General features: G+C 30.0%; 2 protein-coding genes across 3 annotated transcripts; both read left to right on the top strand.

The window, feature by feature from the left end:
- Positions 1 to 762: 762 nt before the first annotated feature.
- On the top strand, positions 763 to 7,555 carry LOC117171746 (carboxypeptidase Q-like). 2 transcript variants are annotated; one of them, XM_033359340.1, is made up of 7 exons: positions 763 to 842; positions 1,453 to 1,830; positions 1,892 to 2,042; positions 6,086 to 6,335; positions 6,466 to 6,706; positions 6,852 to 7,034; positions 7,193 to 7,555. In XM_033359340.1, exons 2-7 carry the CDS (start codon positions 1,460 to 1,462, stop codon positions 7,449 to 7,451), a joined length of 1,455 nt encoding a protein of 484 aa, XP_033215231.1. In that variant the 5' UTR covers positions 763 to 842; positions 1,453 to 1,459; the 3' UTR covers positions 7,452 to 7,555. The 2 variants fall into 2 exon arrangements, with proteins under 2 accessions (XP_033215231.1, XP_033215232.1); XM_033359341.1 differs by having other exon boundaries at positions 7,221 to 7,337.
- Positions 7,556 to 10,139: 2,584 nt separating this feature from the next.
- Positions 10,140 to 14,458, top strand: LOC117171582 (carboxypeptidase Q-like). Its single transcript, XM_033359025.1, has 6 exons — positions 10,140 to 10,491; positions 10,614 to 10,764; positions 12,777 to 13,026; positions 13,158 to 13,398; positions 13,543 to 13,725; positions 14,124 to 14,458. The coding sequence occupies exons 1-6, from the start codon at positions 10,166 to 10,168 to the stop codon at positions 14,383 to 14,385; spliced, it is 1,413 nt and encodes a 470-aa protein (XP_033214916.1). The 5' UTR covers positions 10,140 to 10,165; the 3' UTR covers positions 14,386 to 14,458.
- Positions 14,459 to 15,492: the final 1,034 nt, after the last annotated feature.

The raw sequence follows: 15,492 nt of genomic DNA, 5'->3' as shown, positions 1-15,492 counted from the left end.
TAGATATTTAATCAGTGTAAATTATTTCTAGGAATGCTCACTTATATTGATGAGAATACAAAAAGAATGTTTGAAGGACACTTTAAATATCATATTTACTTATTTCGTTCTTGACTTCACGTTATTCCCAGCGTCGAATAAAAAATTAAAATTTGTTTATAGAATAAACAATATGCAAATTGATATTTCGATAAATTTCTTCAATTTTTATTTAATTTCAACACTTTCTGCGTATATTTGTATTCATGTATTTTTCTCACCCGATCAATAATAGCAGATATAAACATTGTTAAAATATGATACAATTTTGAAAACTTCAATTTTCAATTACCGATAATCTGCCAAAATATTGAAACTTTTGCAAAATCTTTCAGTCAAATTATTAAGTCCTCCAAAGTTCATGCAATATCAAAAAAGAAAAGAAATCGATAAGCCACTTTTTTCTTTAAAAAAGGAATTCAAAAGATACCGACTGTTTTATTACCGAATTCATTTTCTTTTTTCTTTTAGAGTCTTTAAATTAGGAAATAAGTATGTAATTATTATAGGGTATAGTGTAAGAAAGAGTTTACATTTTAATAATTATAGAATAAATAACAGCTTATTATCTATTGCTCGCATTAATTATAATGGCTTTATTAATAATAAACGGCGAGAACATAATATTTACTGGCAGCGGCTAATGAAAATGAATAGAACTGACGCAGACAAGTAATCAGTATAACTACAAATAAAATAATGACCGCATACTCCGATGGTAGTGGGGATTTATTCAACCAGATGATTATTAATGCCTCAGTATCGGAACACCAGTGTGCGGAGTAAGCTTAAACTTAATCGTGGTAAATATATTTGTTAAATAGAATTTATTAGGAGAGAACTTGTCGTTTTATTGCAATTCGACTCAACTTGCTAAAAATAGATTTAATATAAAATAAATATGGAAGTATAAAATGAATTTCCTTACTGACATTTATTATGGAAGATATTTAATTAATGCGTTTAGAGCAGATACTGAATTTTTGTGATGCCAGGCTAAAGAACCTATTTTGCGAAATTTACTTAAGTTTAAGAGTTATTATCGAAAAATGCGGCTATTTTTTCGGTACGAATATCATGATTTGGAAAGGGGCTGTCTGTCCTGAAATTTTGGAATGAATAGCCTTTTTCCAGGTCCCACTATTCGTGTCGAAATTTGTGTACGTGTATGGTCTTTAAGCTTTAAAAATAATTATTAACTGCAAATGATTTTGCATTGTGTATAATATACTAACAGAAAAAAAAAGATAAGATACAGTTGTATCAGTATTTTTATTGTGATATGTGCTGAACGAACTAGTGTATTTATAAATCTTCATGTAGACTCTTTTCCTACTATTACTACTTTGATTATTTCTTCATCAGCAGTCATTAAATACGTTTTTTCTCAAACTTTTGTTATTTATGACATAGTTACAAAATGAGCAGAATGTGGATTATCAACAATTTCCACTTATTACTATTAATGTTGATGTTTGTGGAATTATTATCTGCACCAATTAATGGCACCACAGATGACAATACTGTCGAGGTTTGTTCCTTATCTGATAGTTTGATCAAGGAAATTGATTCCTATGAAGAAATTGTCAACAGAATTGTCAACACAGCTACCAGTGGACCATTTAAAGGATTTACTTGGAACGAACTAAGCAAATTTGTAGACAAATTTGGAAGCAGGTTTGAAGGAACACAAAATCTGGAAAATTCGATTGACTACATGCTTCAAAATTCGATAAATCATAGTTTGGAGAACGTTCATGGAGAACCTGCTATAGTTCCCCACTGGGTCAGGTAAGGTTTCAATTTGTATGCAGTATAATATTTCATTTTCAATTTTGGTTAAATTCAACAGAGGATCTGAATCAGCGTCTCTTATTTTACCACGTCAGAAGGATATTGCACTCTCAGGACTAGGATATAGTGTTGGAACTCCTAAAGAAGGAATTACAGCGGAAGCTATTGTCGTGAAAAATTTTGACGAATTGAAACGACGATCAAAAGAGGTACATTGATTTTAGTTTCATTTAAATTAGAGAGCGAATATTATATTTTGAATAGAAAGGCTATTATTGTGAATATTAGAGTTTTTTACGGAGCCTACAGTCGCCGTTGAGAGATAGGGCACAATACATTTTTTCAAACATTTCAAATTGATGGCATGTCATTAATATAATTTCTAAAAAAGTCGAATTGTGCTTGTCTAAAAATAAACTTATTAAAAAATCGATTACGCTATTTTTGGTTAATGTCTCACAACTATCTCAAAATCATTTTTTTTCGGGATACCCGTGTTTAAGATTGGTAGCAGGTGTTATTCTATTCCTTTTTTTAAAAAGGAATATTGCGAACTTCAGGACCCTTAGTTTCTTTCTTTGCTGTTATGATGACTTTCTTATGTTTTATGAACAAACGGAAAAAATCGCCTTACAAGAAGTCTCATAATCTAATTATTAAAAAGTACGTGGTGCCATTTTCGATTAATATCTTGAAATTATTATGGTCGTGAAGCCCGCGTGTTCATGATTGAATAAAGCTGCCGTTTGTTTGGCGTTAAAAATAAAAAGTTTGAAAACTTTAGGTTCATCAGAAATTTATAAGGATATCTAAGAAATGCATTTATAAATTCAATAACAGTAATCAATATAAGGAAGGTCCCAAGCACTGTAAAATAAAATTTTTATATTTTCCTTTCAAGAAAAATAACACATAATCCAAGTAGGCAAATCTAGTTCATATACCTTTTTCAAATACAATCTTAAAAAACATTTTTCACTTTAACTTAGCTACGATAAATATGTTTTTTATGCAAATAGTTTAAATGTTGAAGATTGAATATCTTAGAATATTGATCAATGAAGCCATCTTCATTATGATAGATTTTCAAAGACTAATAAATCTTAGCATAATTATAGATCACGAAAAAAGTGAAATTTATGATTTTTCAACACTGGAATTAATACATTTTTAACATTGATTTCGGCTTCAGGGAACCCTTATACTAAAGGATCCATTCAAATTTTATTAAAGACCCAGAATTAAATGTTTTACTATAAATGCATTTTTTATTTGTAAAGTCTTTTATTGTTGATCCACAAAATTTAAAATTTCTTTTGAGATACCCAACAATATGCATGCGCGCGTGTAGTGTCCTTTTCTAATTATTCAATCAATTATTAAAAAGTGCATGGCGATATTTTTGATTATTATTTCGAAACTATCTCGATATTTCTAAAAAACATAAATTTTGAACAAAAACTGTTGTATTTAATATTTCAACAAAAAAAGATTTTAATTTTTGATCAAAACCAGTTGAATTCAAGCAACGACGACTTTTCGACGTGATTTTCGACGCTGAATTTTTAACCGAAAACGATCAATTTTAAATCATAAGTTATACATTCATCTGAAAAATTTAATTCGAAACAAAGAAAAGAAAACGAAATTTCAACCAAATAGTTATTAAGAGTTACATGAAGCTACTTCTGCAAATGACGAAACATATTCATTTAATTTTATATTGCAATAAAAAAAACTCAGCATGTTATAAAAGAAATCCCTGAATTTCACAAAAATTCCCTGATAATTTGAGGGTTTCCAGGTTGTATAAACAGTTTTTCAAATTTTAAGAATGATTCAAGTCAGTGTTAAAAAAAATTATTTTTAAAACTTTCGCATGTCCTAAATATCTTTTAAACTGACTCGAGTTTTTCCTGAATTGCTAGAGTTTTCATAATTTTCTGTTAAAAATATTTTAAATATAAGACAATTTTCAACAGTTCAGAAAATGTTTTAAAATGTATTTTACAGTTTTTACTTTAAAAAGTTTTTATTGTTCATCACAAAAATTAAACAACTCTTTCGAGATTCCCAAAAATCTTCATGCGCGCTCGTAGCGCGCTTTTGCTAATGGTGAATTATTAAAAAGTACATGGCACCATTTCCGATTAATATTTCGATACAGTTGTTGTCAGAAAACTCGTGTTCATGATTGAATGAAGCTTTTATTTTTTTTAATTTCAAAGAAGGTCTGCAAACTTCCGATTTTTGAGAAATGTAAGGTTATCTAAGCACTACGTTCAACAATAATAAGCAATGGGACAGAGTTCTCCAGCTTTTTAAAATACGAAATTTAATTTGTTCAGTTCAAGAAAAATAAAATAGATTCAAAGTGGACAAACTTAGTTAAAATACATTTTTTCAATTAAAATGTCAAAAAATCATTTGCATATTCCCGTAACCATATAAACGTTAAAATTGTTTAATCTTTTTATAAATGTATAGTCTCAGTTAAGTTATGAAGATATATTTTTTATGAACTTCATTAAAATCAAAACCTAAATTTTTAGTTTTAGATTAACCTAGAAAGTTTCTACATTATACTGTACGTTGAAATGTAATATTTTAGGATATTACCCAGGAAACAAAAATCCATTCACTTGCATTTGAATGAGTTTTGAGGTTTTCTTAATTGCGAATCTGTCACTGGAATTACAGATAGCCGCCCATAGGTTAGAGTGAGTTTTGAATGAGAAATCAACTTTTTGAATCGACCACGCAATTTTTTTCTCGAACCCATTCAGTATCGATTATGAATCAGCATTAACTGATAAAGGGACGATAGTTCCGATAGAAAATTATTAATTTAAATAAAACAAATTTAATTTAAATATTTTTGATTATTTATTAAAAAATAGTTCAATGGGCAACTTTTAAGAATATCCTGGCATACATGCAGTCTACTTTTATTTACAGACTATTTATTTTCGGGCATTTTTTTAATTTGTTGAAAATTTTTTTTCTATATTTGCATCACACCACTTTAGAATTTAAAAAATTTATTTATATATTTTACACATCAAAAGCTGAATTTTTTCTTTTAATTTACGTTTATAACAACTCGCTATCACTGAAACTTAAAAATGAATGTTACAATCTGTAGGTTATATTACACGTGGACTCCCTGCAGCCATTAGCACGTGCATTGAATAAGTTGAATGTCACTGGAGCTTAATTCAGTGTAAATTTTATAATTCCTGTACAGGATAATCTATTGAAACCACTATAAAAAGGGTTACAACTAAATAATCATTGAATTCATAAATAAATTGTTGCATGAATTATAATATATTACAATATTATTGAACTATAATTTCTTAAATTTTTTATTAATCAACGTTGCCTTATTCAAATTTATCACTTCATACTTCTCATTCGAAGCAGTTAGTTCTTTAAAATTGTAATCTGCATATTCCACTCAGTTGAACTCAACCTGGAGTAAACTACAATTGGCAGATTCACGCTTATCGAACATTGCTATGTGCGCATCGTATTTTTACCATTGGGTGTGATCTTTTAAAAACTCTATTTCATATTGAATCTCAACCCATTCATATGCACATTAATGAATTGTAGAATACTCATAGGCATTATTTCATGTTTTTCAATCTCATTCAACTCTATTCACTCAGCATTTTGACGAATGTAGAATGGCAGATTTAAAGCACCGCGCACAGGTGACCGATTAAAAATGTGGCCAACCGATTACATTTTCATTCTTTCAGTCTGCAAATGACAGATACACAATTCAAACCGACTCGCTTTCTATCCGTTCTTTTTTTCTTGGTAGCAATGCAATATTCGTAATCGTGTGTATTCAGAAAAATTGGAACGTTTCAAATCAAACATTTTTTGTTAATAATTTTCAGAGAACAAATAAATTCTTTTTAGTCATAAAAGGGCAGATATTTAAAAAAAGTACTGTTTTTATCTAATGATTCAATTTAAAAATCTAGAAATAATGTGAAAAGTTAACCTTTAACATAATAAGGTTTTTAAACAATTTTATTGTTTGAGAAAAAAGTCAGATTACTGGATACATTGATTGATAATTTCCAAATGAAAGAAAAAATTAAACATTGCACAACCAAAAATATGTTTAATATATAAATATGTATAATGGTAAAGATGATAGCTGTAGGGCGCTATTTACATTTCATTGACAATTCCAGATCTATTTTTGCTGAAATGAGGTAAACGTTTCTTTTAGATTCGAGGAAAGATTGTTGTTTTCAATCAGGACTTTGAATCCTACGGAAAAACAGTGGCATATAGATCTCGTGGAGCTAGTGAAGCTGCAAAACTAGGGGCAGTCGCTGCCCTGATTCGTTCAGTAACACCAGTTTCATTGTATACTCCTCACACAGGTATGATGTCTTATGCAGAAGATGTTACAAAAATCCCAGGAGCTTGTATAACAATTGAGGATGCTGAACTTTTATACAGATTACAACAAGAAGGTAAGTATTTGATTAAAATATATTATCTAATTAATAAATTTAGGGTGTTTGAACACAGAAACTATGTTTACATATATATTGGGAAATAGTATATGATGATTTCTTGATACTTAAGATGATTCTTTTTCAGGTGAACCACTGCAAATAAATCTCAAAATGGAAGCTCAAATGCTTCCTGAAGTTCAGTCACGAAACCTCGTAGCAGAATTAGCTGGTGACAGACAACCTGGAAAGATAGTCATCGTTTCTGGTCATGTTGATAGTTGGGACGTTGGTCAAGGAGCCATGGATGATGGCGGGGGAGCTTTTATTTCCTGGAGTTCTTTAGTTCTTCTGAAACAATTAGATTTGCGACCTAAGAGAACGATAAGGTATCTATTAAATTAGTTCAAATAATTAAATTAAAATTGATCGTTTAGTATTAATTATAATAAATCTAAATTAAAGAGTTTTATATCCTTATTAGGAATTTCATTAACTGTTAATTTTATTTCTCTATTCTAATCTTTTCTTCAGAGCAATAATGTGGACTGCTGAGGAGATGGGCATAATTGGAGCAAATCAATATATTCAAAGTCATGAAGCAGAAAAAAGGAATCTGCAATTCCTCCTGGAATCTGATATTGGAACATTTAAGCCTCTTGGATTGGAAGTTTCTGGAAATGATCAAGTTCAGTGTATTGTTCAGAGAGTTTTAAGGTTAGCAAAAATTCTGCCATTCATATTTTCAGTCTTGAATTGTAAACGTTCTAAGTATTAACTTTGTGAGATGTTTTCAATTAAAAATTGGGATCAACTTTAAATCGTGCGAAAATTACAAATAGGAATTACAATGATCATAAACTTTGTTTTTGAAGTTTGCTGAAACCATTGGGAAATTTAAAGGTAAAAAAAGGTATGGAGGGTCCTGATATTCAAGACTGGCTACAAATGGGGGTACCAGGTGCCTCATTGTGGAATCGAAATGATAAATATTTTTGGTACCATCATACAAATGCGGACACAATGGTAGTAGAAGACCCATCTTCCTTGGATTCTGGAACCGCACTTTTTGCTGCAGTTTCATATGTATTGGCTGATATAAGTATTGATTTGCCTCATGGTAAATCATTGTAATTAATCAGTATTATAAAATGAGAAATTTTTTTTTCTAAAAACCACAATCAGATTACAAAACGCTGACCTAATTATAAATGTTAAATCTATTCTCTTAATAAAGACCATTTTCTGAATCGGAATTCTTTTCTTACATAAATTAATTCTTATACCCAGAATTAAAGACTGATGACTATGAACTTATATAATACATAGGGTGTCACGAAAGTCCAGGAACGGCCGAATACTTCCTTAGGTGTGGTATTTTTCAGAGAGGCCAAGGTCATTCTTAAATTAACTTACAACGAGAAATTTAATGGTGACCTTTACTTTCATACTGACGATGACATTCAAGGTTTTTTTTCAAGGTCAACTTTGAAAAAAAAACTGAAATCTTTTTTACATCGGCAATCGATTAAGCGATAAATTTGACATTCAAATATGAACCCAGGTAATAGGTACATTGTAACTTTAAAGGTTACTCTAAAGTCATTAAAACTAATGCAAGGTCTAAAAAGCTCTGGGTCGAAGAAAAATTGGACCTATCACCTGGTAACATATTTAAACGTAACATTTCTCGCTTTTTCAATTACCGATGTAAAAAAGGGGTTTCCAAATGCTAAATATGACCTTGAAATAACCTTGAAGGTTATCTTCAAGGTCATGATTAAGTTCACTATCGAATACACCTTGGCAAAGTTAGTAGCTTTGCTCGTTACGAATGAATTTGAAAAGCTTCTATTGTCAGAGGTTTACATACCTTTTTTAAGGTAAAATGACCTTAGAGTGACCTTCAAGGTTTTTTCAAATTTATTTTTTTTTAAATGGATACCCCCTTTTTTTCATCGAAAATCTGTAAATTTGGCTGTAACTTTAGGGAGCTGTAAATTTTACGTTCGAATATATACTCAGGTCATAGGTCTAATTTGACCTTGACCCAGAAGTTTGCAGACCATGCTTTAGTTTAAATGACCTTAGAGTGACCTTCAAGATTACAATTTACCTATGACGTAGGTATATATTTGAACGTAAAATTTTCTACTATGTCGATTGCCGATATTTAGCCGTCCCGGAACTTTTGATATACCCTGTATATTTCATTATCCATTGTAATAGGGCAGGGTAACCGAATTTTGTTCGGTTTTAAGCACTAATGTGTTTAAAAATACAATTAAAATCAAAACCTCAATTTCTTTAGTATAAAACTCCATGGCGATCCTTTGGTATAAAAAATACAAATTTCCAAATTAAAAAAATATATAAGTTTGAGAACCTGGTTTTATATTAAAGTATACTTTCCATTAATATTTAGAAAAAATGTTTTTAATTTAGGAGCACTAGTGATAAATTAACTTTTTGTATAAAATATTAGTCTGAGCCGAAAAATGAGAGGAAGCATGATTTTAAGAACAAGATGAATAGTGTGCGCAGTTTGAGGCCAGGGTCAGAAACTCCAGTTTTTTACAAGTTCCGCATTTTTTAACTAGCTTAGCTTCATACAAACCTCACCGAAATAATACCTTCGTCGTGATGAGAAACAGATTTGAAATACATTACGAAAGCATTTTTTTGGTATAATAGTGCTGTGACATACTACAATTCAGAGTAACTTTTACTTCTTGGTTTAGCTAGACATTCCACAAAATTCAGTTTTATAAATATATTCATTTACGGGAAAAATAATAGTGATCCGAATTTGGACTTCTTTTCCGGATTGGGTTCGCTCACCCAATCTCAATCAAGTGAAGATAATAGACGAACTCTGATGGCACTATTACAATCCGTGAGTACCTCTAATAAATATAGAACCAACTGTGAATTCAATTTCTGATGTTTCTAGTTTTTGATTGAAATCAAATACTCTTGACCCAAAAAATCTTTTGTATTCTTGCATTAACTATAAATTATGTTAATGCAAAAAGTTTTTCTGTAAATTAAATAAATAAGTTTATACTACTCTTGATTCAGCTTTGTATTATGTAAATGAGAAAATTCTTACTATAAACATCGTTTTTGCAAATAATACAAATGAATATAACTGCCCTACTCTTTGATAAAATGTATTAATATTATAGATCTATCGATTCGTCTCGAGCTAAGGAATCTTATATATTTTTGCATTAACTTTTAATTATGTTAATAAAAAGTTGCGCTATTAAAAACAAAATTTTAAAACATTAAAAAGTGCTTAAAAAATATTGTTGATATTTATATAAATCCTTTCTTCCGGTATTTCATAGGCTTTAAAAAGTGTTTTTAAAAAGAGTCTTTCTTGTTTTTAACAATTAATCACGTTTTAAAGTCAGCAGTGAATTCACTATCGCACGCAGTAGCCATGTAGATAGTTTCCCATAGTAGTACTTCATCTACTGAAATAATAAAGAACATTATATGATACACTTGTATCGTTATTTATTTTATGGCCGTAGCTATTTTCCTTGCTTTTTAGAACGAATAGAGAAAATGTTAGAAACTTGATTGGCGGAGCTGGAAAAGAGTGAGGGAGTGTGCCCATCCAGCCGACTAAATGCTTCGTTTTTTTAAAATCAACATCCCGCTGAACGTATTTCTTATAAATATTCTTTTGCACTCTCTCCGTACTTTTTCTTCTTTTAATTTTTCTCTGCCACTGGCCATTAAATACATTTTTTCCTCTCTAGAACTTGCTATTCACAAGTGGTAGTGATCAAATGAGCAGCATGTGGATCATTAACATATTCCAGTTATTACTAATAATGTTGATGTTTGTGGAATTACTATCTGCACCTGCTGATGACACAGCAGAAGATAATACCATTAAGGTTTGTTCCTTACCTGATAATGTGATCAACGAAATTAATTCCTATGAAGAAACAGTCAACAGAATTGTAAACACAGCAACGAGTGGACAATTTAAAGATTTTACTTGGAATGAACTAAGGAAATTTGTAGATAAATTCGGAAGCAGGTTTGAGGGAACACAAAATCTGGAAAATTCGATCGACTACATGCTTCAAAACTTAAGAAATCATAGTTTGGAGAACGTTCATGGAGAACCTGCTATGGTTCCCCACTGGGTTAGGTAATATTTTTATTTTAATTCAGTCTATTGGCTTTATAGTTTTATTTATATCTTTCTATTTTTTCTCAATTGCAATATTAGTCTATCAATATTCATATTTATTTTTTTATTAAATGCAACAGAGGATCTGAATCAGCGTCTCTGATTTTGCCACGTGAGAAAGATATTGCACTCTTAGGCCTAGGATTTAGTGTTGGAACTCCTGAAGATGGAATTACTGCGGAAGCTATTGTTGTGAAAAGTTTTGATGAATTGAAACAAAGAGCAGAAGAGGTAAATTGATTTAATTTTATTTAAATTAAGGGCGGTTCAGATATGGATTCAAGGTTATATTTTGAATGGGAAGGCTAATTTTAATATTAGAGTTTGTTACATAACCTACTGTTCCTGATAAATGTTTGCGTGAATTACAATTGATGTCATATCTTACACAAATTAAAAATAATTTAAAATTATCCTTTCCATTTATAAAAAACGAATTTTCTAAAAGAAAACCGTGATTTCGAAAATTTTAGTGTTGTTGACTTTCCGCTATTATTGGTCCATAATAAATGTATTGCACTGATTTCAAATAATAGTATATTGGGACTAGAAGTGGTATTTTCTGTGTTTAAAACGTCAGACTTTCATTTTTAATTCTTGAAATTTTTACATGAATAATTTTACTGCTTTTTTTACATCGTGGTTATGTGCGGTGCACATGAAAAAATTAATCTTAAGAAAGTCACGAACTTGTAGCTAAGTCTCGGATACGAGATTAAAAAAAGGAACCATTATATCCTTATTTCTATGAGAATGCATCGATGAATGTCGAATTTTTTTACAAACAGTTCGAATTTTGTACGAACATTCCTGAAAATGTTGGACTTAAAAAAAGATAAATTTTATTTGTTCGATTTAGTTTATATTAATTTCAAGTCGCAACTTTGAGGATTCAATCCCTGGATAAGTACTGTACTGACTCGCCAATTTCTAAACATAAACATTAAACATGAGTGTAAGGGCTCTGAGAATCTTTTCACAGTCACTCATAATATTTTTGTAATTATTTACGAAAAAAAGTGATGACCCATTTTAGAATTTCAACATCGAGCTCATAAATTTCTTTTCAAAATTCGCAGATTATTTACGAAAATGCATGAATACCAGGTGAATTTTTCTCATTTGCGAGACATAGGTACTAGTTTGTGGTTTTCATAAGGACAAATATTTTCCGTATAGGCCGACATTAATTTCAACTAAAGAACACTTTAACATTATCATACATACAAAATAAAGTAACTAATTGCTGTAAACTTGTATATTGGAAATATTTAAAAATAATAAGAACGCTAAGAGATGTAAAATATTTAATTAAAATTTTAAACGATTCGAAGAGATTTTACAGGGATTCCAAAAGTTTCATGATGAAATGTACGCCATTTTTCAAGCATGATTAACCTCTCGAGACTTTTTAAAAATAATTTTCATATAAAATAGAGGCCTTCTATGAGAAATAAGAAAATTAGGAGAATTTTAGGGGTCAAAAATAAAAGAAATAAAAATTGGCAGATAAAATAGAGGACGCGCTGCTAAGTCTGTAAATTAGAGCTTTTTTTAATTGAAGTCATCAAAAAATAAATTTAAAGTCATTTGAATATTTTAGAATATGTCAGATAAAGTCAAAACAGCGGCAGGGTTTATAAATGATCACAATCTGCTGAGAAAATATTAAGCATTTTTTAAGTATATAGGTCTTATTTTAGAGAAAAAATTTGGCACGTTTTGCTTAAATCATCTAAAGATTTGTTGTATCACTTTTAGAGATTTGGCGAACGATTAATCGTGAGTCTAATAAATTTCAATAAACTGAGATTCGATGGAATTTTGCTAAAATCTGTCAATAAATTACTTAAGCGTTGATTTCTAAAAACAATTTTGAGCATTAAAACTCGTCACTACATATTTCAAGTTATTGTTGATCATGCTTAACTCTTTGCCAAATATATAAAAGTGCATAAACAAATCTGTAAATAAATTTAGATAATAGTAAGAACCCCTGTTTCTTCTTGATATTCCCATATAGTATTTAAGATCTGCCACCGCTTTGAAATTTTTAAAAACACCTAAGTGTACTTAAACTTTCAGTGGGGGTTGAGAGTATTAGAAACAAATAAAACTCTACATATAGTATAGTAAGGAATATAGCTGTAGGATGCTATTTGTATTCCTATTTTAGATTAATGCTAGAAATTCCAACAGTTCTAGATCTATTTATATTCAAATGAGGTAATCGTTTGTTGCAGATTCCCGGAAAGATTGTTGTTTTCAATCAGGAATTTGAATCTTATAGAAAAACTGTGACATACAGAAGTGGAGGTGCTAGAGAAGCTGCAAAATTAGGGGCAGTTGCTGCCCTGATTCGTTCAATAACACCTGTTTCATTATATACTCCTCACACAGGTTATATGTTTTATGCAGAAAATGTTAAAAAAATCCCAGCAGCTTGTATAACTGTCGAGGATGCTGAGCTTTTATACAGATTACAACAAGAAGGTAAGCATTTTGCAATAGAATCTCTATTTAATAAATCCAGGATATTTCAACATTAAAAATTATATTGACAAATATGATTAGAAATATTAGAGGATGATTTGTTTGAAACTACAAGATTATTTTTTTTTCAGGCGAAGAACTGAAAATAAATCTGAAAATGGAAGCTCAACTGCTTCCTGAAGTTGAATCGCGAAATGTTGTAGCTGAATTAGCTGGTGACAAACAATCTGAAAAAATAGTCATCGTTTCTGGTCATATTGATAGTTGGGATGTTGGTCAAGGAGCTATGGATGATGGTGGAGGAGCTTTTATTTCCTGGAGTTCTATAGTTCTTCTGAAACAATTAGATCTGCGACCTAAAAGAACGATAAGGTATCCAGTATTCTAATTACAATTACTAAATCGGAATAGAGAGTTGAATATTCATTGACAAATCCAACTGAACAAATTTGATATATTTATGACGAATTTCATAACATATAGATTTTATTTTGCTATTATCATTATTTTCTTTAGAGCAATATTGTGGACTGCTGAGGAGATGGGCGCGTTTGGAGCAAAGCAATATATTAAAAGCCCTGATGCAGAAAAAAGAAATCTCCAGTTCGTCATGGAATCTGATATTGGAACATTCAAGCCTCTTGGATTGGAAGTTTCTGGAAATGATCAAGTTATGTGTATCGTTCAGAGAGTATTAAGGTTAGTAAATATTCTGAATTGAAAATTTTCATTCAAAAAGGAGGAATTAAGTTAAAAACTTTATGAAATTAGGCAATTAGAATTATTATTGTTAATCAATTATATGACAATAAATTAACCAAAAACCTGTTTCAATGGTACCCTCGGATTTTTTTGGTTCAGTGCCATTATTAGTGCATTACCTTTAGCAGAATTACCAGAAAAAAGTAATTCGTTACAATCTCCGTTATTTGTTTAAAGTTGAAAATGTAAGATTGATTAATTTCGATATTTTTGAATCGTTAATGATCTAAAGTTTTTAATGTGTGAGAAGCTTTCCATTTCAAATTGTATACAACTTAAAATCCTACGAAAATTACAAATGGGAATTTCAATCATCTTAAACTTTGTTTTTAAAGCTTGCTGAAGCCACTGGGAAATTTAAAGGTAAAAAAAGGTATCGAGGGTGATGATATTGAAGACTGGCTAAAAATGGGAGTACCAGGAGCCTCACTGTGGAATCAAAATGATAAATATTTTTGGTACCATCATACAAAAGCGGACACAATGTTAGTGCTAGACCCATCTTCATTAGATTCTGGAACTGCACTTTTTGCGGCAGTTTCATACGTATTGGCTGACATAAGTATTGATTTGCCTCAGGAGATTCCTCATAAATGAACATCATTAATAATAAGATTTATTTTCCTGGAACATTAAATCAGTTTACGGAACTTTTACCTAATTATAAATGTTATAAATATTCTATTAATAAAATCAACTTTATGCATCGAAATTCTTTTCTCATTTCAATTAATTCAGATATAACCCATATGTGAATAAACCTTTACCTATACCTATAAGATATTATTCCGCAGGGTCTAACGAATTTTGATCGTAAGTTCTTTACAACACCATTTTTTTATAAAACGCAGTATGCGTCATCCTACTCTTTCTGTATCAATACAAGCTCTATCTTTAAAACTGAAGATTATCCATAATTATTTACATAATATTTTATCCAATCAGCGAATACCTTCAATAAATATAAAAATACAAAATACGGCTCGCGAATTTAAGGAGAAATCCAAACAAATAAAAGAATAGAACAAATTGTAAAGAATTCAAAATGAAATCCAAAGAATTGTAAGGAATAAATGAAAAATTCTGTAGAAAGTCAAAAAACTTTATAACATATTACACAGAATTCATATTTAATTGTAAATAATTGCAAACATTTTAAGCTTATATCAACCGCAATAACGCGATGCTTAATTGACGCGCGTAATAGCTAGAAGAATGTTCGTTTATATCGTATTTCTATTGCATTTTTTGCGTACCCGATTCGCCACATAAAAATTTTGAGGTTCTGAAACTCCTCAAATTTTTAATTTTTTTGTACAACAATATTAAAATATGTAATAACAAAATAAGAAATAACAAAAATATGATTCTTCATCTAAAATAACAGATTATTGATTAAAAAACTCACTATCAATGAGAATCAATACATATATGCTTAAGAAACATACAAACATAATTAATTGAATATACATATAAATTATTGCAAAAAATTTGTATAATGAAATACTTCAGTATTGTGCGCAAATGTTGAAAACATTATTTTCTTACTTAAAATGTCTTAAGGCTATTAGAACGGGGTGCACAAAAATGGCAAAATCTATAAGATACTCAAACCTTACCAGCGCTCAATGATAATTCGGATTTTAGGTTTTAAAAATGCACTCTGAACCAGAGCTCACAGACCTGAAACGCCGCAACGATGCC

The sequence above is a fragment of the Belonocnema kinseyi genome, chromosome 4 (genome assembly GCF_010883055.1).
Source record: "Belonocnema kinseyi isolate 2016_QV_RU_SX_M_011 chromosome 4, B_treatae_v1, whole genome shotgun sequence".
In the NCBI taxonomy this organism is placed as follows: Eukaryota; Metazoa; Arthropoda; class Insecta; order Hymenoptera; family Cynipidae; genus Belonocnema; species Belonocnema kinseyi.
Note: the sequence above shows the minus strand (reverse complement) of the source record. Positions and strands in the feature narration are given on the sequence as shown.